This window comes from Urocitellus parryii, chromosome 5, assembly GCF_045843805.1.
Source record: "Urocitellus parryii isolate mUroPar1 chromosome 5, mUroPar1.hap1, whole genome shotgun sequence".
Taxonomy (NCBI): Eukaryota; Metazoa; Chordata; class Mammalia; order Rodentia; family Sciuridae; genus Urocitellus; species Urocitellus parryii.
Genome location: NC_135535.1, coordinates 202,538,149 through 202,565,438, shown reverse-complemented (window position 1 = coordinate 202,565,438; position 27,290 = coordinate 202,538,149). Strand labels below are relative to the sequence as shown.

The window sequence follows — 27,290 nt, the reverse complement described above, 5'->3', positions numbered from 1 at the left end:
CACTGAAACATAGCACAAAATTCAGGAGAGGGAAAAGGTTTTTTTCTCTATTTTTAAACCCAAACCAAATTTTCAAAAGCAGTGGTTGACTTTTATTTGTCTTCCCCGCAGTGTCCTGAGCCCCCCTCTTTTCCCCCACCAAACAACCCACACCCCTTACTCTGGGACTATCTGTTTTCAAAGAACTCTTCTACCTGTCTTCTGTCCCCAAGGTCTCATGAAAAATGCCATCCCAGAGCCCCCACCCGCACCCACTGGAATGTGGACAAGACTCAGGCCAGTCCCCCAGGACTCCCTGGAGAATCGGGACCATGGGGACCTGGCCCTGGGCTCTGTAGAAGCGAATGCAGGCGTTACTGCCTCCCCTGCTCCTGGTCACCAGGGCAGAAGAGCCAGGAGAGCTGGCAGGTAGGGGGAGCCCAGTGGAGAGGCGGGGGAGAGGGTCCTGCTGGTGCCGAGGCCTCGTTTTGTGGGGCCCTGGGGTCCAGCCTCGTTCTGCCCCTTCTGTCAGAGGTCATGAGATGAGGCCCTGCACTCCCCTTTTGACCCCGGTGAGCACGGGTTGGATCTCTTGTCACCTGCAATCCAAAGAGTGCATCCATAGATCACAGAGGAGTTTTGAGGGGAGGGAGGTGCCACACTGCAGAGCCCTCTTAAGAAAGTCACCGTTGTGCGTTGACACATTCAAAGTTCTGAGAGGTGAAACAGCTGGTTAGATTTTAACTCCCCGTTTCTTGGCAGGGGACCCTTTGTTTATGTCCCGCCTGTTAAGGACTCTCGAGCTCGGGTTGCCTGGGACACACCGTGAAGGCAGTGAGCACCAGACCTCACTTCTTGCTACCTTGCTTAAATCTGGCAACTGATTGAAACCTGCAGAACAGGACATTCCCTCACCTGTGGGTGCCCTTTGAAACTAGACGGTGGCACTCTCCTGAGAGCACGGCTTGGGAGCCCACAGTACCTCTGTGGGAGTTAGAAGCAGCTTTCCCTACCCCGAGGGGCTGTAGCTCAGGCCTGGGCACTTGGCTTGTGGGGTACCCGGGCAAAAAAAATCCAGAGTCCCAGCAGCTGGTGGAGAACGTGGTGGTGGAGGCAAGAGCAGCTCCTCCCGCTCTGTGGGGCTCCTTCCTCCTTGTGGCTGGAAATCTCCCTCCAGTGAGGGGTTCTGTTCCCCAATGTGACCCAGAGAGAGGCCCACTCTGGCCACTGGGGCATCTGGAGATCCTCGTGAGCTAATCCACTCACCCACTGGCCTGGTGCAGTGGTCATTTGATGACCATCTCTTTCGACATCTTCCAGAAAACAACATTCGAATCATTGATTTTGACGGCTTCAATCATCCAGGGAACATTCATCCAAAGCCCACCGTGTGCTCGCGTGGGGGCCACAGAGGGGACCAAGGCTCCACCCCGCCTTTGTGTGCCCACAGTTGAGGGTGGCAGACCCAGTACCATCGCCACCAGGGGTGACCACAGAGGACAGCCCCAAAGGTCACAGGTGTGCCTCCTGCCTGGAGAGTGGCTCCCAGCCTCCTGGGCCCCCAGAAGGGGGGACCCCCAACCTCTGTAACCTCTCGGTGGAATTCTGTGAATTAATTTTGGAGTTTCTGTGGGACCCCAGAGTGCAACCCCAGAGTGCCCCAGCCTGTGCCTGGGGCTCTTTCTGGGATCCTGACTCTCCTGTTGGACGGACCTGACCTTCAGGTGCTGGCCTGAAGAGCCGGCTGGCTTGGCCTGTGTCTCCTGGCCCATTTTTCTGAGAGGTTGGCCAGATTCCTGCGATTGTGACCAAAGGTCAAACGTAAAGGATGTCCCAGCCTCGGGAGGCTCACAGGGTCCGGTGCTAATGTGAACACTCCAGCGGGAAAATCTCCCCCACTGTAGCGGAAGGGGGGTGTGGGCAGCAGCAACAATCATCAGAGCTTTTGCCCTGGAGCAACTGCTAGGGGCCAGCGCTGGGCCAGTACCTCTCCATGAACTGTCACCTGGAATCTTCTCATCCTGGAAGGAAGATGGAGCTCGTGTCCCGTTTACAGCAGGGCTTCGGAGTTTCAACTCCTTGGCTGAGATCACCCAGCAGCGGTCTGAGTGGACAGAGTCTGAGTGCAGAGCCAGGGCGGGTTCTCTCTCTCCCTGATCTCCTGGGCCAAGAGGGGAGAAGGAGGCAGAGAGAGCCGGGTGGATTTCTCACCCCAGCGGGGCTGCTGACCCCGGCCTGGTGTGACCTCCCTGCTGGCTGAACCACTCCCTACAAGGGGAGTCCTGTCTCCACGCTGCAGGGCCTCAGCCCCTGTCTGTGTGTCCTGGAGGGCATTTGCCCCGGAGCACAGTATCAAGACAGTTAAATCCAAGCTCCCCCCTGGATGCTTCAGAGGTAGGTTCCCTAACTAGAGAACACCAGGCCTTTGGGTGCGTGGTTTTCATATTATAACTCAAGAATCACAGACGGAGTGAATCTGAATAAGCCTTGTCTTACCCATTTGATTGTCAGAAAACCTGACACCTTCAGCTGCCTCCCTTCTAATCACCACGTGATCGTCACTGAATAATGTACAAATAATTTAACAGATAAATGTCCTGCCCAGGATTCCACAACCAAAGTTTCTTTCTTTCTTTCTTTCTTTTTTTTTTTTTTTTTTTTTGGTTTCAGGAGCACTTAACCACCAAGCCATATCCCAAGCCGCTTTTTATATTTTATTTAGTGACAGGGTCTCCCTAAGTTGCTTAGGATCTTGCTAAATGGCTTAAATTACTGACGCTGGCCTTGAGCTTGCAATCCTCCTGCCTCAGCCTCCTCCGTTGGGATTACAGGCATGTGCCACTGAGCCTGGCCGATCAGTTTCTTTAAATTCTGGAAAGATGTCAACATATCCAGCAGCCCTGACGGACACAAAGGACAGATGGAAAGAGGAGGTGGAAGGGGAACACAGTGAGGGCTGCAACCTGACCTGTCTCTAAAGAAAACAGGGAGAATTTCTCCCTTTTCAGCGTGTCCCATCTTGCTGCTAGAAAGCTAAGCGGCGTTCCTGTTGTTCCTACACCAGCTATCTCCAGCAGAAACAGATTGGGACAGAGTTAAAAGCAACAGGGCAGAGGATGTGGCTCAGGGCAGAGTACGTGCTTAGCCTGCGCAAGGCCCTGGACTCCATCCCCAGCACCAAAAATAAATCAACCAGTGGCACACTGCTCTTTTCTTTTAAATATTTATTTCTTTTAGTTGTACACAATGCCTTTATTTTTATTTATGGATTTATTTTTATGTGGTGCTGAAGATGGAACCCAGGGCCTCGCACACACCAGGCAAGCGCTCTACTGCTGAGCCACAATCCCAGCCCACACTGCTCTTTTCAAAGTGCTTTGAATCCCCTCTGATTCTTACAAAATCCCTGCTGACTAAACAGGTTGTTAAAAGAGTATTTTCCCTTTATCAGATGAGATACAGGTGACTTGCCCAGGTGTTCTGCCTTGAAATCCAGCGTTCTTTCTCAATAACACTCAACACTTAGCTAACATGTGTCTGCTATAACAGCAAATGTATTACTCAGTGTCCAAGTACTGTTCTTTCAAGTGCTTTACATCTTTTTAAAAAAATATTTTGTTAGTTGTCAATGAACCTTTATTTTATTTATTTATTTGTGGTGCTGAAAATCAAACCCAGTGCATCACACATTCTAGGCAAGTCTCTACCACTGAGCCACAACTCCAGCCCTGCTTTACATCTTTTTAAAAAATATTTTTTAGTTGTAGATGGACATAATGCCTTTATTTTATTTATTTACTTTTACGTGGCACTGAGGATCAAACCTAGTCCCTCAAACATCCTAGGCAAGGGCTTTACCAGTGTGTGCTACGACCCCAGCTCCAGTGCTTTGCATCTTTAAATTCATTTAATTCTTAAAACCCTACTTTGCAGATAAGAACACGCATGAGAGCACAGAGAGGTTAAGCCACTTGCCCAAGGTCACACAGGTGGAAAATGGTGGAGCCAGGATTTGAACCTGAATGGGTTGACATCCAATTTATGCTGCTTTACCATACAGTGGAAATGCTGGCTTTATGGTCTCTGCCATCTTGTTGCTGTGCTCCAAGTAACTAAAACAAGTGGACATTTATGAATAATGCGGCACAACTGCCTAGATTTGATGCCTAGAATAGTACCTGGCACAGAAAAGGCAGTCCATAAATAATGGTTGAATTTATGAAAAAAAGACTCTCATTTGGCCTGGCAGCCACTTCTGAGCCAAGGGGAGCACACGCAGCCCTCGGGTGCTCAGTTTGTCCCACCTCCTGCGGTGTCTTCAAATCCCCTCCCGTTTCCCCAGCCTCCCCACAGTGCTAAGCCTCAGTGCTCAGTGCTCGCTGGACCCTGTGGTGCCAACAGGCATCCCCACACACCAGCACGCCATTCTAAAGTGCCTCTTCCACACCCCAGACAGCAGGCAGCAAACCCATCAGCAGTGCCCACGTGACAAACACACTTGCCCAGTTGCTTCTTCACATCTTTGCTGCCACTGCTTGAGTAAACAAATGCCTTTCTTTGGCTCTGGAATACTCCAGAGCCCTGAGCAGATTTTAAAGCAATCTTTATCCAGTTACAGCAACATTCTAGTCTTGAAAAATACCCTGTGAAAAGCCAATGTATTTCAACATTAAAAAAAAAAAATTCACCGACCTTACTTACCTCTTAAATAGGCTCCATCTCTGGCTCATGCCAATAAGATTAATTAAAGCATGCCTCATTAGCATAGCTAGGGCTCCCCACCTCCTCCAGGCTCAAGGAGCTCCTGGGGGCAGCCTGAGCTCAGGTGCATGCTGGGAAGTAGAGCAAAGGTCATCCCCATGGCGCTGGAGTCGGGTTTCAGAAACAACTGCCAGGCTGGCCAAATATGGAGGGAGAACACATGCTCCGGGCTCCAGCCAGCAGGCCGCCCCGCTTCCCTGTCAAGGGCAGCAACTGCTCGCCAGGTCTGCCAGGTCATCCCAGATCTTTCCTCACCTCCTAGAGAACAGGATGGACAGACCTACGCAGGCCGAGAGGACCCGGCCAGTGGGCACTTCCTTTGTCAAGCCAGCAAAGGGGAGGCCACACGGGTGGGATTTCAGCCCTCAGATGAGACACTGCCCGGTCAGTGGACGAGATGAACTCGCTCTGGAGTGAGAGCGAGCTGGGTTGAGCCCTCACCCGTGGAGTCTGCAGGCTGAGCTGATGGTGCCCGTGTGTGAGGGCTGAGCAGGTTCTGGGGTTCTGGGTCGACACCCAGAATCAAATAGGCCACTTTCAGTGGGAAGCCGGGGAGCCTCTGCAGGGGACTGTGGACTATCTTTGCAACTTGTCTATCAATCTAGAAATATTCTGAATAAAAAGGTTATTTTTTAAAAAAAGGATGTGGTGGGGCTGGAGTTGTGGCTCAGTGGGAGAGCGCTTGCCTAGGATGTGCGAGGCACTGGGTTTGATTCTCAGCACCACATAAAATAAATAAAATAAAGGTCCATCAACAACTAATAAAATATTTTTTTAAAAAAGGATGTGGTTCCTACCCTCACAGAACTTTAATGAGTGGATGCGTTCTGACTGCTTTGTCTGTAGAGGAAAGGAAACTCTGAGACTTCAAGACCATGCCCGTTATTGACATCTGGAATGTGTTTGCTATATTAGAAGAAGCTGGGTTCAAGGAGGGCTAGCAGAGAGCAGAAAACCCTGCCCCACACGCCCTAGGACAGATGCACTCACCTCTTGGAGCCTCTTTCCCGTCTGTAAAATCCCTGCCCTCCCTCCCTCCCTCCCTTGGTGGTGGCAGGAGCACCTCCTAAACCTGGCAGAGATGTGCACATACTGGAGGGAGCTGCTGTCGGGTGGCCGGCAGTGCACTGCGAGGTCTTCTCCAGCACACTGGACACCAGACAGAAAGCTGCGTCCTCCTGCCCTCTGGAATTCCCACATCCACGCCTTCTCAAGCTACGGCAGCAGAAGGCTTGACTCAAGGTCAAGGGGCAGGAAGCCCAGGGAGGTGCTCCCACAGCTCAAGGTGGACTGCTGATGTGCATGTGGGCTGACACCTCCCAGGATCAGTCACAGGGCTGTTTTCAAGGTCAAATAAAATACAACTTGCACATCACTTGGCATAGGGCTAAGCCGGGTTGAAATCAGACATGCCAGTGATGATTACTATAGGAAGAAACGGACCCAAGGCTCCTTTACTGAGAGCCCCAGGGGCTACTCCAACGAAGGACAAAGTAGCCAAGCAGGCCCTCAGAAGAGGCACCTGGCCTGAGCCTGGACCCAGGCTATTCAGGTGAGTTGGTGACTGTGCCAGGGACAGTGATCCTGCCTCTGGACAGGTGTGATGCCTCTACTGAGAGATTCTCCATGGTTATGAATAGGGAATCGGTGCTAACTGTCTTCTCGCTGGATCTCTTTCCCATTACTGTCCCACCTGCTGTCAGTACCTGGGAGAAAAGGCTGCTTATTCCGCTGCTAGCCCAAGGCTGTGGTAACATGGATCCCCTGGGTCCCCCAGGCACTAAAGAAGGCCCTTCTGCTGACTCAGCAGGAGACATTTGCAGCTGTTGGTGACACACCCACAGTCACAGGCCCTCTATCCATCAAACAGAACAGCACACAGCCTGAGGCTCCAGAACAGACCCCATTTCCTCCCGGTGGCTTTCCTTCTGTCTCCAAGCACAGGTGTGAGGGAGGCAAGGCCCCAGGGAGAGCGGCCTGGGCCCAGCTGGCTGTATCTGAGGCTGCTGGGCGTGTCTGGGAGCAGCCAGAGTGTCGGTCACTGAGGGACAGGCAGGACTGGGCGGACAGCAGAGGTAGCCCAGGGGTGGGCCGAGAGCAGCGTTGGCTGACCGGGTAGAGCAGGCTGCAGGCTCAGTATGGAGCTCTCCCCTGCCACTGGCCTCCCTCCCAACACACAGCAGAGACCAAAGCTAGGATCTAAACAGCGTGTGTGCTGATGAAACTAGAAATAACTGTGACCGTCAATGGGTCCCCAGGTGGAGCTACTAAGATTGGCTTTAAGTGGCACCCCTTTCTCCACAGAAAAGTCTTAACTGAGCTTCTCCAAAAATCTTCCCCATGGCTGATTTGAGGTCTATCAGCAAGAGTCTCTGCAAAAGAGTTTAATAAACTTCCTATTTTCGCGTCACCCTGTTTACTTGGCCCCTGGCCAGGAAGATACCAGCACTCCAGGTGCTGGACACCCCTTACTAGTTTTCACAAACGTATCCAGTAGAGTAGTTTGTAGAACTGTGCAAACAAGGCCTCTGGCCTGGAGCTGGGCTTCACAGAGATGTCTACATTTTTAAGAGAAGTTACCAACTGGGCTCCATGGTACAGCTGGCAGGGGGAGGAAAGAAAGGGGAGAAGAAGCTCTTCCCTTCTCAGGTGTTGTCCTTGAAGGTTAACTTGCCCAAAACAGTGAAAGAAAAAGCTGCTTTTATGTGAGCTTCTGCAGACTGTGAACTTCTGAGCCCCTCCCCTTGCATGCTGGGTACAAAACTCTGAAACTCCCTGAACTCAGGGTTCAGGGGATTGATTGATTACAGCAAAAGCTGGGCCCTCTGAACCTGGCTGCAGCCAAATAAAACTGTTTCCTGCCATCTTCGATGCCTGGCCTCGTTTCTTGAGGAACACCAAACTGTCAGTAACTCACCCAACCAATGAGCTGTTGCCAAAGAATTGCAAAAGCAAAAAGCATCAAAATAATCAGCTGGCCTGCTGCCCAGAGGCTCAGAAGAGAGGTCCTCTCATGCTGACGTCCCCACTCCCCTCCACGGCTGCCTGAAGGCCCCGCTGGGGCCCCTTCCAAACCCCGAGCTGCTCCATCCTCCACCTGACTGTCTCTTCTGACCTTGTCTCTGCCCCCAGATGGGCCATCCTCCCCCCTCCTAATCACTCAGGTTCTTCCCACCTTTCCCGGTGCCTGGCTGACCTCAGAGCCCACTCACGGAGGCCCTTTCAAATATGCTGATCTTTCTTCCTCATTCCAGAATTTCAGGGTTTGGAAAGTGAACCAGAGACCCTGCTGTCCCTGATGCTATCACCAAACTGTTTTGTGTTGTCCCCCCGAGGACCCAGAGCCCCTCTACGGCCCCGACACCAGGGTCTTTCACTGCCTTTCACTGCCCTCACGGGGGTGCCACCCGCCAGCTCCCCGTCACGCCTGCTGTGGCTTCTCAGGCTTCTTCTCGACTATCCCAGGACCTCCACTGCCACCTAGAACGAGGGACTGCAGAACTGCACGCTTAGAACCAGTGAAAATGTCCCACTTTGTGTTATGCATTAGCAAAAATCTTGTAAAAACCCCCAAACAGAGGAAAAAGCAGCAGTCCCACACCCAGCTCATGTAGGAAATGCAATGATGCTTGCCTGTGAGCTCATTGTCCATCTCCCCTACGGAAGGGAAGCTGTGGCTGGGGAGAGTGTGGCTGAACCGTTCAGGTGCTAGAATAGAGCCTGATAAGCAAATTTTTATTAATTTAACTCATTTTTAACTGATGCATAAAACCGAAAACCATACATACTAATGGAATACTATATGATGTTTAAATTTATGTATATTTTGACTGAGCGTTATAGCACATGCCTGTAATCCCAGCAACCCAGGAGGCTGAGGCAGGAGAATTGCAAATTTGAGGCCAGGTTCAGCAACTTAGCAAGACCCTGTCTCAAAATAAAAAATAAAAACATGGCTCAGTTTAGTATACATCTTACTGTTTGAATCAGGGTAAATGTATCTATCTCCTCAGACATCTGTCATTTTTATATGAAAGCCTTCTAGCTCTTGGAGAGGTGGAGCTTCTTCCTCCCGTGTAAGTGTAACTCAGTCCCCACGGATCAACCTCACCCACCACCCCAGCCTCCAGCAGCCGCCTTTCATTCTCAACTTCTATGAGATCATCTTCTTTAGATTCCTCGGGGGAGCTCGTCTTTCTGTGCCTGGCTCACTTCACTTAACACAATGATCTTCAGTTCTCTTCATGTTGAATTAAAACAGTTTATTAACTTGCTGGCTTGTTCGCCAGCAAGACCAGCTTGTCTGGCTCCCTGGCTGGACGTAAGTTCCACGAGGCGGGGACCTTGACTGTCCTGCTCCCCTTTGGAACCACAACACCTAAACCAGCACCTGCACTCAGGAGCAGGAGCTAGTGCCGAGCCCTTGAGATCTGCTGCAAAGTGCTGTGTGGTCCTGAGCCAGCCCAGTGCCCCTCCCCTGGCAGGGAGCCTTGGACCAGGAGTCCCCAAGACAGCCTCTTGTCCTGAGGCAGAGGGCAAGGGCCTTGACCTCCTGACTGACACACAAGACAGAACAATGATGAGGAGGCCCCGGTCAGGGCTTATCTCCACCGTGATTCCAAAGGTTTCCTTCCAAATGGCTTATGACACGCGGCCACATAAGGCAAGCTGGGCTGCTGACCCCAAGTCTCCCCTTCCAACGTCCCTGTTGAGACTGGGCCAGTCCTTGAAGCAATGTGGGAGGCCACCAGATTGCCCAGAATCCAGTTTGAAAACCACTGGCCTGGGGGCTGGAGTTATGGCTCAGTGGTAGAGCACTGGCCTAGCATCTGTGAGGCACTGGGTTCGATTGTTAGCACATATTCATTCTTATATTCTTACCACATATAAATAAGTGAATAAAGGTCCATCAATATCTAAAAAAATATTTCAAAAAACCCTCTGGCCTGGCCATGACCCCTGAGGATCAGGGTTCTAATTCTCACTCCTCCACTCACTCAGGGGAGCAGGATGATTGGCGCCTGAGCCTCTTTATTCACCTACAAATACATAGTGACCAGCCTGGGCCTGCCCATCTCAAGGGATTGTGAGTGGCCAAATCAGGCTGGACCCTCACATGTGTTCAAAGGCGTCACCAGACTTCGTCATTTCACAACCTCCAATGTCACTCCCTGCTGGAATAGGCAGAGACACGAATCCATCAAGCGCCCCACCTGGCACTGGCTTCAGGGTGGAGCACCTCTTAAAGCAAAGAGCACATCACCTTGATGACTAAGCCAGACGCACACCCGCATGACAGGGACTTCAGAGTAGGCGAGCAAGGAGCCGGGCTCTCACTGCCTCCCCGGCCACACCCATAGGCTCACGCTAACCCCAATAGCCTCTTCAGGAAGAACCACTGTGACATGGAGGGAAAGCATTCATCTGCCCCGTCCCTGGTGGATGGCAAGGACCTTGGGCAAAGCCAAAGCGGTGAGCTCAGCTAGCTGCATGCCTGCCTCATGACGCTGAGGGTGGATTTGCAATTTAATCTTTTTAATGACTAATTAGTTTTGCCCATTGGAGGCAAAGGTGGGGCCACTACCTTATTCCGGGCCTCAGTCCAGGATGACAGATACCAAAGCAGAAGAGCATGAAGCATTGGCAATGGCTCCCAGGTCTGCGTCCCAATCCTCTGACAACAGCAGCCTCGTTCCTCAACTCAGAGCACATGAGCCAAGCCAGGTTGGGGATACGCACACCAAAATGTTATTTCTAAAAACCTAAACATGTACTGCTCATTTCTACTGCTTTACAACTTACTAGGGGTCTATGGGATGGACAGGGAGAAGGAGAAACCTAAGTATTCAAATGCACACGCACACCAGATGTCTGCAGCCACAGATGTTAGCAGGGCTGAAAGCCACATGCAGGGCACCACACATCCCATACCTGCACAGCGTCAGGGTTCGGAGGCCACAGGACGACGTTACGCAAGTTGGCGTCCTCCAGCTGAAAGCCAAGGGTCCCACGGTTAAGACAGGAGAGAGGAACAGAGACCTGCAGGGCCTCTGGCTTCCACTCCAAGGCCCCAGTGGGCAATGCACTCCTGCGTGGCCTGTTCCCGCCCACCCTGCCCGCGGGCACCCAAGTGGAATCAGACAACAGAAGGAGAGGAAGCCCAGTACTGGGCTGGCTTGTCCCTCATCTTCTGCCCCGGTGACACAGCTGGCCTGCAAACCTGCTCCTTAACCTACAGACAGGAGATTCCTCATGTCACGTCTTTCCTCCCAAGTTCCCTTGTAAGCAGGCTGCAGGGACCCCCAGGTGCATCCTCACAGATGAAGAGCCTGCTGGGAGGAAGGGGCCTGGGTGGACCCCCACTGCACACAGAGCAGAGAAACCAGCACAGAGGCAATAGTGACGTCCAGGTGAGAGGGGAGAGGTGGTGGGGAGGACGAGGGGAAACCTTAGATAAGACGATGCACTGAATCAGTGTCACCTGTGTCCTCTGAGAAACTGCTCCAGACTCTGCAGGTGAGCGAGCCTCCCTGTGCCCTCCAGGGCTTGGTGCATGACTTGGGCTATTAGAGGGTCCACATTCTGGGCACAGTGCTTGATCCCAGGGAAGGCACACGACACAATCAGGGCTGGTCCAACTCCTTAGGGAGGCCAAATCAGGCTGGACCCTTAATGGGCAGAAGCATGGGGACCTGGAACTGGGAAGGGCACCTTTTCTCTTCCTCCAGGCTGAGGGCAGGCCCTTGAACACTGAGGAGTCACAGAGGCAAGAGAGGAGGGAGCTCAGGTCACCTTTGGAAGCTGTGGACTAAGCCAATGCATGGCTGGAGCCTGTGGACTCCTCAGTTCTACCAGCCAATGTCGCCTGTCTCTGCCCACCATCACTGGGGGTGGGCTTCTGTCTCCTGTAGCCCCCCAAAGTCCTAATCACACAAAATTCACAAGGCTAAATACCCAGGCCATCAATTAATCCCAGGGTGACACAGCAGATGTGGGGTGGCAGCATGCAGCGTCAGGGTGGCCTCCAGATTCTGGTCTTAGATGCAGATCAGATCCTGGTGCCCAGGAGGGAGAGCACAGGAGGAGAAGCAGGATGGTAGGGGGAGACGCTGAGTGGGGTCTGAGGAACTTGGGGGGCTGCAGAGACCCGCTGGGTGTGCAATGCACTCCTGCTCACGACTGGAAAGGCTGGAGATGAAACTCTGCAGAGCCGGGAAGGCAACCCTGACACTCAACAGGGCCCACATAGTGGGGAGGCTGGGGTGGGGAGCTGGCAGGCCTGGGGAGCAAGGGGTCAGCAGAGCAGGATGAGGGCATCTAAACCCACACATGTTTACCCTTCTGATTTGTAAGGTCCTGAGGCATTAAAACAGTCATTGCTTATAAGGCACTTATAAGCACTTCTCGGCTCATTTGGTGGGGCTAGCATTACTCTGATACCAAAACCAGACCCCAAAAGAAAAACGACTCAGCAACATTTCTTATGAATTTAGGTACAAGTTCTCCACAAAACATTAGCAAGTTGATGCTAGCACATGTCAAAATAATTATGGACCACAACCAAGTGGGACTTATTCCAGGTGTGCAAGGCAGGTTCCACATTTGAAAATCAGCCAATGTCATCCATCATATCAACAATCCAAAGAAGAAAGACACTATGATCATTTCAATTGATGCAGAGAAAGCATTTGATAAAATCCAACACCTGTTCATGACTTTTAAAAAATCATAAGCAAACTAGAATGGAGAGGAACTTCCTCAACTCAACAAGGGTGTTTATAAAAAACCTTGCAAGCTGGGTACAATGGCACAAGCCTGTCATTCCCCTGTCTCAGGAGGCTGAGACTGAAGGATCATGAGTTCAAAGCTAGTCTCGACAAGGGTGAGGTGCTAAGCAACTCAGTGAGACCCTGTCTCTAAATAAAATGCCAAACAGGGCTGGGATGTGGCTCAGTGGTTGAGTGCCCCTGAGTTCAATCCTGAGTACCAAAAAAAAAAAAAAAAAAAACCCAAAAAACAAAAAACCACCTTGCAGCTTAACCTTGCTTAATAGTAAAGACTGAATGCTTTCCCCTTGGCAGTGGAAATAAGGGAAGAGAAGGATTCCTCTCTCACTGCTCTTAATTAACATAGCACTGGGAGTCCTAGTAGTTGTAATAAAGAAAAAGAGAAAAGAAATGAAAATCATGGAAATGGAAGAAAAGACACAATATAGTCTCTATTTGCAAATGACATGATTGTCTACATAGACAATCCAAAGGAATCAACAATGCTAACAAAATAGCCCCTGGAACTGGTAATTGAGCTCATCAGCTGTAGAATACAACATCAGCACAATAAATCAAGGCACTCACCATAAACGTGTGGACACCAAAGTGACAAACACGAAATCATCTATAGTCACTCCAGAGAAAATATACTACTTAAGTAAAACTTAACAAGACATGTGTGGGTCTGTTCACTGAAGATTACAAAATGATGGTGATGAAAAGAAATAAAGATGACCTGAAGAAATGGACAGTCCATTGTTCCTGGACTAGAAGACTCGGCCCAGGAAAGAAGTCAATTTTTCTCCAGTTGATCTAGAGATATAGTTAATTCCTATCAAAGCCCCAGTGATCTTTTTTCGTATATATAGATCTATTCTAAAATTTATATTAAAAACCATAGGTTGCAGAATACTGAGAACAGCTTCAAAAAAGAATGGAGTGGGAAGAATCACTGCACCTGACTTCAAGACGTGTTCAATAGCTAGAGTAATTAAGACAATCAATGAAGCAGAGCTGAGAACCCAGAAGCAACCCACACAAATATGCTTAACTGATTTTTTTTTTTTTTTGGCACTGAGCCACATCCCCAGCCCATTTTACTTTTTATTTAGAGACAGAGTTTCACTAAATTGCTGAAGCTGGCCTTGAACTTGCAATCCTCCTGCCTCTGCCTCCCAAGTTGCTGGGACTACAGGCAGGCATCACCACGACCAGCAGTTTAGCTGATCTTTTACAAAAATACGAAAGCAATTCAGTAGAGGAAGAATGGTCTTTTCAACAGCTGGAGAGACGAACAGTAATGGACAAAACTACAACAAACACCAAGAAATGAACCTCAACCTCGAGAGAGCAAGATAAGCCCCAAGAGAAAATATTTACAAAAGACACACCTAAAAGAGAACTGCTATCTAAAATATACAAAACCTCTCAAAATTCAGCAATAAAAATGCCAATGACCTGATCAAAATAAGCTTTAACAGACGCCTTACCAAAGAAGATAGAGAGAAGGCAAGTGGCCCGTGTGGAAAGATTCTCCACGACATCAGGCATCAGGGAAATAAAGCAATAATGAGATACCACGACACACCTACAAGAAGGACCCAAACCCAGAATGCTGGTGAGAATTTGGAAGAATTGTGTGTCAGAAAATGTGCCACAGCTTTCTATTGCTATGACGAAATGCCTGAGAAAAAGAACTGGAAAAGAGGAAAGATTTATTTTAGCCTGGTTTCTGAGGGTTCAGTTCATGACCAGTTGGCTCTCTTGCTCTGGGCAAAACATCACTGCAGGGAACAAAAACTACTCATCTCATGGCAACTGGACAGCAGAGAGAGAGAGAGAGAGAGAGAGAGAGAGAGAGAGAGAGAGAGAGAGAGAGAGAGAGCGCAAGCGCTTTTACAACAAAACCCTTCCCCACACTATTAAGCTCCAAAGTCATAAGTGGATTAATCCACCCATGAGGTCAGAGCCCTCATGATTGAATCCCCTCTCAAAGACTCCACCTCTGAACATGGAGCCTTGGGGACTAACCCTTCAACACAGGAACCTGGGGGACATTTAAGATCCAGACCATAACAAGAGCCCTCATTCACAGGCTGGGGAGATGCAGAGTGGCTCAGCCACTGTGGCCAGCCTTTGGTCCCTCACCATGGGACCCAGCAGCCCCACTCCTTGCTATCTACCCAAAGGAGTTAAAACTTAGGTCTCCACAAAAACCCGCACATGGATGTTACTGCATCTTTATACAAAATTTGGAAGCAACCAAGATGTTCTTCAGTAGACAAGTAAACTCTAGCGCATCCAGCGCTCAGAAGACACCAGCACCCAAGCCGTGAAAAGACACAGAGAAATCTCAACCACATATTGCTAAATGAAAGAAACCATCTTAAGAAAATACTGCATGATTCTGACCATAGGACATTCTGGAGAAGGCAAAAACCATAGAGATGATAAAGAGCACAGAGACTTTGGGGCAGTGTGATACTATAATGGTAGATACGTGTCACACATTTGTCAAAATGCATAGACGGTTCAACATCCAGCCTGAACCGTCATGTCACCTGTGACCTCTGGGTAATAAGATGCCAGCGTAGGTTCATCAGTCATAATAAATGTACCCCACTGGTACAGGATATTGACAACCGGGGGGGGGGGCTATGTTTGTGTGGGGACAGGGCGTATATGGGAAATCTCTGCACCTTCTGCTCAATTTTGTTATGAACCTAAAATTGGTCTAAAAAAGAGTTGGGCTGGGGATTGAACCCAGGGCCTCACACATTCCAGGCAAGTGCTCTATCACTGAGCTACATCCCAAGCCCAATTTATTAAAGAAAAAAAGCTTCAACTTAAATTTAGCACCGGACACAAAAATTCACTCAAAATGGATCATAAACTTGAACATAAATGTAAAAAATTTTAGGAAAAAAAAATAGGAGAAAATCTTCAGGATGTAAGGCTAAGCAAAGAACATTTAGACTTGATACCAACAGCACTATTCATGAAAGAAAAAACTGATAAATTGTACCACTTTAAGATTTAAACTTTTGCTTAGTAAAAGACCCTGATCAAAGGATGGTAAGTTCCAGAATAAGAGAAAATATTACCAAACCATAATCTAACAAAAGACTAATATCTCATCTGTATAAAGGACTCTTAAAACTCAATGCTAAAATAACAACAATAATACTGATAATCAAATAGAAAATGAGCAAAAGACATGAACAGATATTTCACCAAAAAGAATGTATCCATTAGGGATACATTCTAAGACCACAGTGAATGCCTGTAACCATGGTAATACTGAAATCTATTTTTACTATGCTTTTCCTATACATATATACCTATGACCAAGTTTAATTTACAAATTAACCACATTAAGAGATTAATAGCAATAACTAATAATAAAATACAATCATACAATAAATCATAATAAGTTATGTAACTGTGGTCTCTTTTTCACTCTCTTCTTTGTGATGTGAGATGATGTAATTTTCCACATGATGAGATGAAGTAAAATGAACAACATAGGCATTGTGAAATATCATTAGGATACCATGTAAGGGTTATTTGAATACAAGCACCACAGTACTATGACAGTTAATCTGATAAACAAAGACACCACTAAATGACTAACGGGTGGATAGCATATACAGCATGGATACACTGGACCAAAGGATGATATACATCCTGCACCAGATGGTGTGAAATTTTATCATACTACTCAGAACAGCACAAGGTTTAAGACTTATAAATTATTATTTCTGGAATTTGTCCATTTAATGTCTTTAAGTCGTAGTTGATCACAGATAATTGAAGCTTTGGAAAAAGAAACCATTTCTAGGTCTGGGGATATAGCTTAGTTGGTAGAGTGATTGCCTCACATGCACAAGGCCCTGATTTCAATCCCCAGCACCACACACACACAAAAAGAATCATGTCTACAGATGGCAAATAAGCATGTGAAATTTTTTCAACATCATTATCCATCATTGAAATGCAAATTAAAACCATCATGAGATCACACAACACATCTAAGAGACGAGCAGCATCAAATAGGGATAACACCCAATGATGGTCAAGATGCAGGGAAACTGGATTGCTCATAAGTTGGTGGTGAGAATGTAAAATGGTACAGTGACTGGGAGAAAGCCCAGCAGTTCCTTATAAAACTAAGCATGCACCCATCATGTGACCCAGCAATTGCTCTCTTGGGTATTTATCTCAGAGAAATGAAAACAGCAACTTTATGAGAAGTGACCCAGTTTCGCTTCAATGGGTGAATGATTCAAGGAACTACAGCACCTCCATACAGTGGAATACTGTTCAGCAATACATACAACTTGGATGACTCTCAAGAGAATTATGCAAAATATCCTAAAAGGTCACACATTGTATAATTCTATTCATATAACATTATTGAAATGACAAAATAATAGAAGTAGAGAACAGATTAGTGGTTGCCAGGTTCAAGAATGGGAGACAAGAGGATAGCTGGTGTGGCTATAAAAGGGCTTTCAGAGGAATCATGTTATGATACTGTGTAATAGTCTTGCAAGATGTTATATTTAAGGGAAACTGTGTAAAGGGTACATGGGATCTCTCTGTATTATTGCTTAAAATTGCACGTAAATCTACCACTATCTCAAAGCAAAAAGTGTAATTTTAAAAAAAATTAAGACTTCATAGAAAAATAGGGGCTTCTGGCTTATTTTAAAGAAACGGCCCTGCACAAGGAGGTGTCATCCCACCACAAGGAGGAGTCATCCCACGTGGCAGCCATCAGCTGGAATTGACAAGAACTCATTTCAGCTGCTTTGGGCAAGAACTGGCCTGTTTGCCATAGTACCCACCTCTCCCTATTGTCTCACACCCACACCAATCTTTTCTTGCCTAACCATAAAATCCCTGGACTTTGCCACCTTTTCTTTTGATAGTTTCTGTTTTCCTGCTTGAGAAAAGAAAATTGTAGGGAAGAAAATGGCAGAGGAAAAACAAATTGCAGTAGGTTGGCTTTGGGATCTGATTTTCTCAAAGAGCTCAACACCATTAATCCAAAATTTGCACTCCATGTGAGCGGAATGGGAAAGCGTGTCTCCCTGATTTTTCTCACCAGGACATTGTTACTATTCTCAGACTAAAAATGGATCATGATAGAATTTGGAAAGATTCTATTCCCAGCCTTAGGCAACATCCGGCAGTTAAAAGCCCATTCCTCAATTGTGGAAACCTTGCCTACTCTGACAACAAGAGTTTGCATTTCATCTGCTCAACGCAGATTGATTTTAAAATCGTGTTTAATGGCCATGGCTCTATTGAAGGGAAGGTTGGGAAGATTTTAACCTCCTCCACTAAAACCATGTTAAGTTGTTGAGTGGGCACAGTCTGGGCAGTAGTGTGCCAAATTCTCATGATGTCAATTTTAGAAGCTCAGAATAAAACGGAAAACTAAAGTTCATGGCTTATAAAATGAGAGAATTTGAAATGCCATCAACAAGCCTCCACGGTGAGGTGAGTGCCCGCGTGTGTCTGGGCATGAGCCGGGGCTTTGCTTGGCCCTTCCTGGGCACAGAGGAGGCGTTGGGGAGCAGGGAGGAGCGTGGTCCAGGTCAAGAGAGCCTCCGTGCGACTCTAAGGAGGAGCTTCCCCATACCCACCTGGCGCTCCGAGGTGCTGTTCTCGTTGCCCATGGTCACTCGGGGAGTCCAGATGTCTTATTTCCAATGAACGTCCCTCGGAATTTTGTCAGGGGTGACTGGAAGAGATGAGAGGGTGTCAACAGGTGCAGAATGGAAGGAGAGCCGAGGCTTTCTGTGTCTGCACCTCTCTCCGAACTCCAAAGCCAAACGATGTGAAAGGCTCATCTCTGCAGTCACATCATGGAAAATTACTTTTGAAGGTTTGCTTTTGCAGTATGCCACCCAAGCTCCTCGCCCTCCCCGCCCTGGGGTTGGCAGACCTGCTGGGAGGGAGGCGGGCAGGCTCGTTCTGTCTGGCCCATGCCAAGCGCACACGCAGGCCTCTCTACACAAACAGCCACACAGGGCCTGTGGGCCGAGGGCAGGAGAAGCATTGCTCATGGAGTGTTTGCTGTTTCCAATTGTGTTCAGCTTGGAAACTCTGCGAGACGGGTTTCTCACTGCTGGCGACAGCAGAGCTGGGTGCCCAACATTAGCAGGCGTGAAACCCACTGCTCTCAACAACATATGGTCTTCGTAGATTTTACTCTAAACACTTGTTTCACCAAATCAGTTTCACTTCTGCACACATTTTTAAGAAAGCAGAATGGTTTCCTCGCTGAGGAAAATAAGTCGTTGGGAAATCATCAGGGAAAATTGCCAAGACAGCTGGAGTCCTTCCCGGTGCTCACACGGGGAGCCGGGTTGTTTATTCAGGATCATTGTGATGCTGATGCTTCCCACACACTGAGGTCATGCCCCGGCATCTCGGATTCGCTGTCACACAAGCAGGACCAAGCTCTCATCTCCACTTTTCTCAGGTGGAGAAACTTAATTAACGAAGACTTAGACACCAGAGACTGGTGCCTTAGAGACATCTGTCCAACCCAGTAGGGACACTGAGGCTGGAGAAGGCAAGGGGCCTGCCAAAGACCCAGGTTGGGGAGGAGAAGAGCTGGAAATCGAACTCAGCCTCTTGCCTTCTAATTCAAGATTTCTCCCCCCACAGGAATAGGGCTTTTATGGTATTATTTCGCCCATTGGTTTTCTTACTCATTCAACCAACACCAAGAGAGTAGTTAACGTGAGCTATATAGAGTAAACATTCACTGGAAATAAGACATCAGTGTTGTGAGTAGGCCCAAGTAAAATGCCTCCAACAGAAAATCCCCACCGAGGTCACCCCAGTCTTCAAATCCCTCACCCCTAACTCATTGAAGTGGTATGATCCCTTATGAAATTCATGCCATTTGCTGTGAACACACACACACAATTCAGGCTCACTTATAGAATGTAAAAATCTTCAGTGACTTAAATTCAATCTCCAGACACAGTGGCACATGCCACTGCAATTCTAGCAACTCGGGAGGCTGAGGCAGGAGGCTCACAAGTTGGAGGTGGCCTCAGCAATCTAGCAAGGCCCTAAGCAATTTAGTGAGACCCTGTCTTAAAATGAAAGATAAAAGGGACTGGGGAAGTAGCTCTGTGGTAAAGTATCTCTGGGTTCAATCCCCAGTACCCCCCCCCAAAAAAATAATAAAATTGGTCACTTCAGTGTATTTCTTCCATTCATTTGGAAGATGATTCTTCCAAATGTTGAGTGTTCCCTGCATCCATCAAGTTGAACTGTCCAAAACGATAGTTTCATATAATCCAAAGTGATATTAATTTTGACATTGATTCACCAGATAAATTTAATAATTTTATTAAAAACTGGGTATTTGAACTAGGGTGTTTTTTTTGTTTGTTTGTTTTTCCTTTTCTTTTGGGAACCAGGGATTGAACCCAGGGTCCCTCAACCACTGAACCACATCCCCAGTCCTTTTGTATTTTATTTAGAGAAAAGTTCTTGCTAAATTGCTGAGGCTGGCTTTGAACTCCCAATCCTCCTGCCTCAGCCTCCCCACAAGCTGGGATTATGAACTAGGTTTCTGAACAGACTGGAAAGAATGGCGAACAACTGGTGAAGTGTAAGCTTCAGATCCGCAGAGGGAAGGCCAGGTTGCATCTGGAATCTCTGCACCTAGCCGGGCTCCCCGCCAGGAAGGGGGTGGCCACGCTCTGCCTTCTCACTTACCTTTGGGGCCGGCCTGGAATTTGGACGCTGCCTCCAGAATCTGCTTTCCAGCACCTGGGCTTTCTCTTCTTGCGCTCAGGGGCCGAAGTCCTGAGCCACCTCAAGCAGCCGGGCAAACAACCTGTCTCCACCCCTGCACCGGCACCAACCAGCTGAGCCTCCTACCTGGGCCTCGGCCCGGAGATTAGACAAGCCTTCCTGCCCACATGGAATCTGGCTTCGCAGCCCTTCCCTCCGGCCTTTCACACAGGATTTTCCCGGTTATTACATCAGCGGGGCTCCTTTCAGAAGAGGCTTAGCTAACTAAGCAGCCCCTGCATCTGATTGGCTGCACCCAGCAGCGGGACGGTCCTGGCCCAGAACCACAGGCTGGCCCTTACGCTCTTTCTAGGAAGGAGTCAAAGACTGAGCGGGCTGCTGGTGTGCACCTGGGGAAACTCCACTCGAGTTCCGCCGAGAGCCTAGAAACTTGTGGAAAGGCGCTGACGGCAGCCTGGCACCTGTTGATGGGGAGGGTGGACCGTGCGCACCCAGGTGTGGCTGGAGTTTCTAGAGGGAAGCTGTAAAAGGCAGCAGGCAGCCCGCCCACTGGGACCTTGTTAGCACACCCACCCAAGACCCTCCCTGAACCCCCGGCCTGCTTCCCTGGATTCCTCCCCCATGGCCCACAAGCCCCTCCTTGGCATGAAAGCAGCCAGAAAGAAGGGGGGCGTGGCAGAGCTTTTCAGTAAAGGAAAGTTCTGCAGAAGCCTGGACTTCGCCTCCAGGTAGGAGCACTCCAAGGGAAACAAATTTGCATTTTCAGGGAGCCTCCTTGGAGGTATTTGAGGCACCCCCTGTGGATTGTGAAAGCAGAAGCAGTGTTCCTTTCAATAGAGGAGTGGATTAGTGCAACCTTGCCTAGCCACACCTTGGAATACTACTAGACACAGAACACAGTGAGGTGTCGATCCAGGCTCCCTCTGATGAACCTACAAACCGTTATGTCCAGGAAAGATGCTCCATCTGAAGCCACAGGGTGCATGATTCTGTTCACATGCGACATTCAGAATAAGAAAATCTAGAGAGGAGAAGCCAGAGTGGTCAGGGACAGAGAGAAGGAGAGTGACTGCCTAAGGGGTACCTGTGCAGGTCATGTTGTGCCCTGATGAAAGAACTAGCTGGAGAGGGCGGCTGCCCAGCGTTGCAAGGGCACTAAATGCCACTCAGTTGCTTACTTCAGAATGGCTGATTTCATGTTATGTAAATTTCATCTTGATTTTTAAAAGCATGTTTCACATCTTGGGGTTCTGCCTAAGATATTGTTTGGAAAAAGGATTCCACCACTAGACGAAAAAAGTTTGGAAAACATTTCTTCTGTGTTTATCAACATGAGGTTTCTGTATGGTTAAGGTTTGGACGGATGAGAAAAAAGAATGTTTGCTTCCACCCCTAAAAATCACAAGAGAAGTTTTCTAAATTAGAGAATCCAATGAAGCAAAAGATCTTGGGTGAGCCAGTTGGGAATGAAGAGGCAAGTCTTCACGGGGACAAACAGGGACTAAAGCCCTGAAAAACAGAAGGTACAGATTGGGGGTTTGCTCCTGAAGAGGGTTTGGGGAAGGAGCTGGCCAGCCAGAGGCACACCTGGACTCACAAGGTGGGGCACATTGTGATGTCCATTTGCTCCACAGTCCACCCTGAAGGTTCTCATGGTCAGCTCTGCAGCCAGCACAAATCCCTCAAGTGGTTGGGGTTTATAGAGGCAGGAGGGCTGCGTTCCGGGACTGGGTCAGCTCTGGGATCCCTCCCGCCTGCTGGCTTCCAGAACCTCCCCTGAGAGGCCTCTGCTCCTTACCAGCAGCATTTATTATCATTACTGTCACTGCCTCTGGGCTGTTCTTTTGTGAGCAGCCAGCATTTCTTGAGGACTCACAGGCACCTGGTACTGGGCTCCAGTTTGCATGGAATCCTTGTAGCAAAGCCATGGGGGCAATGAGGTCAGACCTATCGTCACGCTCTGGCAGATGAGGGTCAGAACCAGATCGTGGCCAAAGGACACACATCCCACCAAGGGGGTGGGACTTTCTGTTCCTAGCCCCTACCCCTTTCTCCTATCACACGAGGGGTTGTTTCCCAGGTAAATGTGAGTGTGTGTGTGTGTGTGTGTGTGTGTGTGTGTGTGTGTGTGTGGTGTGTAGTGCTGGGGATTGAACCCAGGGCCTTATGTATGCAAGGCAAGCACTCTACCAACTGAGTTATATCCCCAGCCTTCCCAGGAAAATCTTGCTGCACACACAAGCTAGTCGCCCAGAGAAGGCATCTACCTCTGAGGATTCAAGTCAAAACCTTATTTATTGATATCCTGAGGGAAGACCTGCACTGAAAACGCACGTTAACCCAACTCATGGGCGGCCGCACACGGGCTGTTCTCTCAACCAGGCTGCTTGTTTATTGGCATGGAAAAAGGAATCTGGATGGCAAGCCGACCAGGACACCCAAGTTGCCAGAACTGCAGTTGATCCCCTAAACAGGATATACAGTTACTCACAGGATCCCGAGGAGGACGGTGGGTGTGGAATCAGAGACGGGTGTCAGCTGCAGGCAGAATCAGCTCTCAGCTAAGGTGCCTGAAGGCACCACCACCCTTCCATCACGCTCTTGAGCACAAACAACTGAAATTCCTCTGGCCAGCTCAAACAGAAAAGAAGCTCAGGGGCAGATATGGGGCAGTCGCTGTCGCTGAGGGAAGCCTGAAGAACCAGGCTCAGACCAGGCAGGGACCAGAGGCCTCCGGGCAGCTGGATCCACTGCCAAGGCCTGGCCAACGAGGGGCCTGCCTGGGCAGCTCCCACTGCTGCCCCGGTGGCGGCTGCTGGGATCACTGGTGGTGCCTCCCGCCCCTGGACACAGCGCTAGTGCCACCATGACTGCTGGACCCTGGGCATTGCCTTCAACCTCTGTCCTACTGTGTTGTCCCCCACTAGGCTCCAGAGACTGTCACTGCCAATGGGAAGAGCAAAGGAATACACAGACTTCTGGCTCCCAGGCAGGGCTGGGGCTGTGTCTTAGAGGGATATGCTGACCAGGCACAGGGGACAGGTCCAAAAGCAGGGCATCAGAGATTCCTGAGTGCTCACCACCCCCTTTCCAATGGCGACTTGTGGACTGGACCCCAACATCAATCTCTGCCACGTGCCATGGTCTGCAGGTATCTCCACGGCAGACCTCTCCCCCTCTCCAAGCTGGCTTCCTCTGACCTCGGCATCATGCAGCTGGCCAGCTCCCCACGTGGATGTGAGTCGGCTTGTCTATTTCTGGGACAGCCCACTGCAGTGGCTCTAGAGGGCTATGAGGAGAACCGGACCCCGTGGCCAGGTGGTGCAGTGGGAATGCCAATGCCTGCTCCCTTGGTGGACAAACTCTGGCAAATAACTACACTTCTCTGTGTTCGGTTTTGTTATTTCTGAAATGGGAATCATTTTTTTTTAATTGGTCGTTCATAACATTACATAGTTCTTAATACATCATATTACACGGTTGATTCACGTGGATTATGAACTCCCGCTTTTACCCCGTATACAAATTGCTGTATCATATCAGTTTCCCTTCCATTGATTGACATATTGCCTTTCTAGTGTCTGATGTATTCTGCTGTCTGTCCTATTCTCTACTATCCCCCCTCCCCTCCCCTCCCCTCCCCTCCCCTCCCCTTTTCTCTCTCTACCCCTTCTACTGTAAATCATTTCTTCCACTGAAATGGGAATCATAATAATCCCTGCCTCACATGGCTACCGTGAGTTAATTTCTATAAAGTTCTTAGGCTAGATTCAGTGCTCAGTAAACTGTAGACTGTTACATTGTGACAGTGGGTGTCTTTGGAGCCTCCAAGAGGTTAGTCTCTCCCTAAAACAAAACTTCTGATGCTCTCTCTTTATTTTTGCAGTAAAATCCTGCATCCAGACACTAGTAATTAGAAATGGGTCTCATCTGCAATAAAAGCACAGCTGACTGATTTGTGCCCTGGCAGAAAAAAAATGTTTGACTAAGAAAATTTATAGCATAGGCCCAAGGAGGGGAAAGTCTGTGGCTTCAGGAACTTTTTGGGGGGGAGATGGAGTACTGGGGATTGAACTCAGGGGCACTTGACCACTGAGCCCCAGCCCTATTTTATATTTTATTTAGAGGCAGGGTCTCACTTTTGCTGAGGCTGGCTTTGAACTCACGATCCTCTGATCCTCCTGCCTCAGCTTCCAGAGCCACTGGGATGACAGGTGTGCACCACCATGCCTGACTGGCTTTAGGAACTTGTGACTGGACCTTACACTGAAATACTTGCTCCCCCCAACACCTCCTCCTAGTCCAGTCCCCCGCTGTGGGGTTGTTGGGGATCAGATGTTAACTTAGTTAGTCACTCTAAGTCCCTGGGGGGGAAATGACCCTTTAAAAAGAATCCAGGATGTAGGCTTTTAATTAATTCAAGATGGTAAGCCACAAATAAGGATGGACTCCCCAAGATTTCTTCTACCTAGTTGTTCCCTGGACAGTGCCTGGACACTGCACCACTCTGGCCACGGGGTCCGGTTCTCCCCAGAGCCCTCTATAGCCACTGCAGTGGACTGTCCCCAGAAATAGACAAGCCAACTCACAGCCCTAAGGGCAGAGCAGCTCAGGTCAGAAGTTCCAGACCAGAGTTCCAGTCAAATGGAACTCTTTCCTCCAATCAATGTTAAGCTAATCTTAATATAATTTAAAAATGCAAATATAAAATGTATTTGTTCCATATTTTAGAAGACAGTTGTGGGCTGGGGCTGGGGCTCACTGGTAGAGCACTTGTCCAACATGATCAAGGCCCGGGTTTGGTCTTCAGGCTGGGGCTCACTGGTAGAGCACTTGTCCAACATGATCAAGGCCCGGGTTTGGTCTTCAGCATGGCAAAAAAAAAAAAAAAAAAAGTTGAGAGAAATTTTATTTATTTTCCACTGGTGTGTTGGCGTCACATCATCAAGACAGGTGTCTCTGGAGATGAGGTAGTGCAGGTGCCCCCTCATAGATGAAAAAACAGGCTGGGGTTGGGGGTGGGTTGCAATTTGCCCGGTTACTGTCCCCCACACTGTCCTGTGAGAGCAGCCTAGTGATGATCTGTGGGGGTTTATTGATATGTTAGGTAATCAATCATGGTTTCTATTTGATTTTTATTCTCTATAGAAAAAGAAATCCCTCCTCCATTTTGTAATGTGCTAAAAATGTGTCTGTTTCAAAATTTTTTTTTTTTTTTATTAGTGGCACGTGACAATACAATGATCTTGACATATCCTACATTTGAATCAAATGGGGTATAATTTCTCATTTTTCTGAGTGTTCAAGGAAGGGCAGCAGAATAAAATAAATACTAGTATTGCTGTATGTATATACGTGTCTGTATAACCAATGTGATTCTGCAACCTGTTTCAACGTTTGATACCTTCTGATATTTCTTCTGCATAGAATCGTAGAGATCATTTGGTGTCAGGGGAAGAAACCTTGAAGGTCATCTCCTTCCAAACTTCCTTTCACAGAGGAGGAGCCCAGGACGAGAGGGTGGCAAGGACTCACCCAGCATCTCAGGGGCGTGGGGATGGGCCAGAATCAGCTTCCACAGCTGGGCCTGTTCCAGCAGGCAGCCTCTCTGGCCCAGCCCCTGCAGCCCTAAGGGCAGAGCCGCTCAGATCAGAAGTATCTGTCCACTCCTGCCTGGGCCCCAGGGAGTGGGGCCAAGGTGCCGTGTTGGGGGCAGGTTCCATGGCTACGCCTGGCCAGCCTCTCTGGGGCTGACCTACCCTACAACCCAAGCCAGCTGCGACTGCCACAGAGCCGCCCCTTCCCAGCAGGCAGGGGACCTTGGCTTCTCCCTCCAGGGACCGGAGCTCAGCTCCCTACCTTGCAGGGTGGAGCAAGGAGCTACTTATAGCTCTGTTATCATGTTCCTGTTTTAATACCAACAAACAGCTGTAGCCTGGGGAAGAGACTTATTAAGAGCCTGTGGCTTGCTTTCTGGCTGCCCTTCGGGGTTTGAGTGAAGTGACAGCTCTTCCCTCATCCTCTCCCCTTGCCTTCTGCTTTCTTCTCTCCCTCCGTCTCTGAGGCCCCTGGACATTTTTGAAGTCCCGTTCTGTGGAACATTTGGGCTGGGAAGACCTAGAGACTCCCTGCTCTCAGGACCTGGTGGTCAGAGACCAGTCCGACGGACCACCCTCTGCTGGAAAGGCTGGAGCCAGAGCCAGCCCCCCACAGACTTGCTCCCCACACAGGGCCTCAGCCCCCCCCAGCCCCTGAAGGCCCTGAGGGGCTTCTCAGAGAACAGCTCCAATGAGAAGCAGGTGTCCTACCTGGCTGAGGCCCTGAGCCACACACCAAAAGGCCTCAGGCCATTGGGTCTGCGTGGGTGAGGAGAGCTGGGCAGTTAGCTTTCTCAGCTCCCAACCTCCTACATGCCCTAGGGTCACTTTGTCCGTCTGGCTTTGTTTCTGTCAGGGACTGGGCTAGGGTCGAAGCTGGAGGTAGAAGTTGAGCTTTACTCATGTCTGGGTCCATGGAGTAGAGACCAGAGACTGAAGGAGCAAGCAAAGCCTGAAGGTAGAGAGGCCAGCAAGGATAAGCCCTGGGGATTCTGAGAAGCCTTGGGGAGGGCTTCAGGGACAGGGAGACCCCAACTGATGTTGGGGTAATCCTATTTACAAAGTTAAAACTACAAAAGCAAAGCTGGGATCACACATACATGCGTGCTCTTGTTGAACTTGCCTTTTTAAAAAATTTAACAGTAACATATCGAGAACATGTCCCATGACTAACTGTCATATTTAATAGCTGCAGTGGGCACCAGTTGTCTCCCAGTTTTACAGATGCACGCCTTATGTTCTTATTAAGAGCCGTTTCTGTCTGGATGGTTGTGGGCATTGCAGGGTGAAGTGGGCAGGGTCACCCTAGCCTGCCATGGGTTAATGAAGCAGGAATTGAGAATGAGAAATGGACTCAGGGGCAAGCTCAGACTGGCAGGATCAGAAATGGGCC

The 27,290-nt window shown here is 49.0% G+C and overlaps 1 protein-coding gene across 17 annotated transcripts in view; it reads right to left on the bottom strand.

The window, feature by feature from the left end:
* Nucleotides 1-27,290, bottom strand: part of Tacc2 (transforming acidic coiled-coil containing protein 2) — a 186,110-nt gene that overhangs the window by 149,358 nt on the left and 9,462 nt on the right. For 14 of the 17 annotated variants that reach the window (XM_026384264.2, XM_026384270.2, XM_026384267.2 and 11 more), the window contains exons 2-3: nucleotides 18,164-18,261; nucleotides 10,672-10,731 (exon numbers count right to left, since the gene is read on the bottom strand). In XM_026384264.2, the coding sequence (XP_026240049.2) occupies nucleotides 10,672-10,731; nucleotides 18,164-18,196 (93 nt within the window). In that variant the 5' untranslated portion in view covers nucleotides 18,197-18,261. Of the gene's footprint in view, nucleotides 1-10,671; nucleotides 10,732-18,163; nucleotides 18,378-22,791; nucleotides 23,502-27,290 lie in introns of those variants that run through there. The other 3 variants (XM_026384266.2, XM_026384265.2, XM_026384268.2) reach the window with 3 other exon arrangements.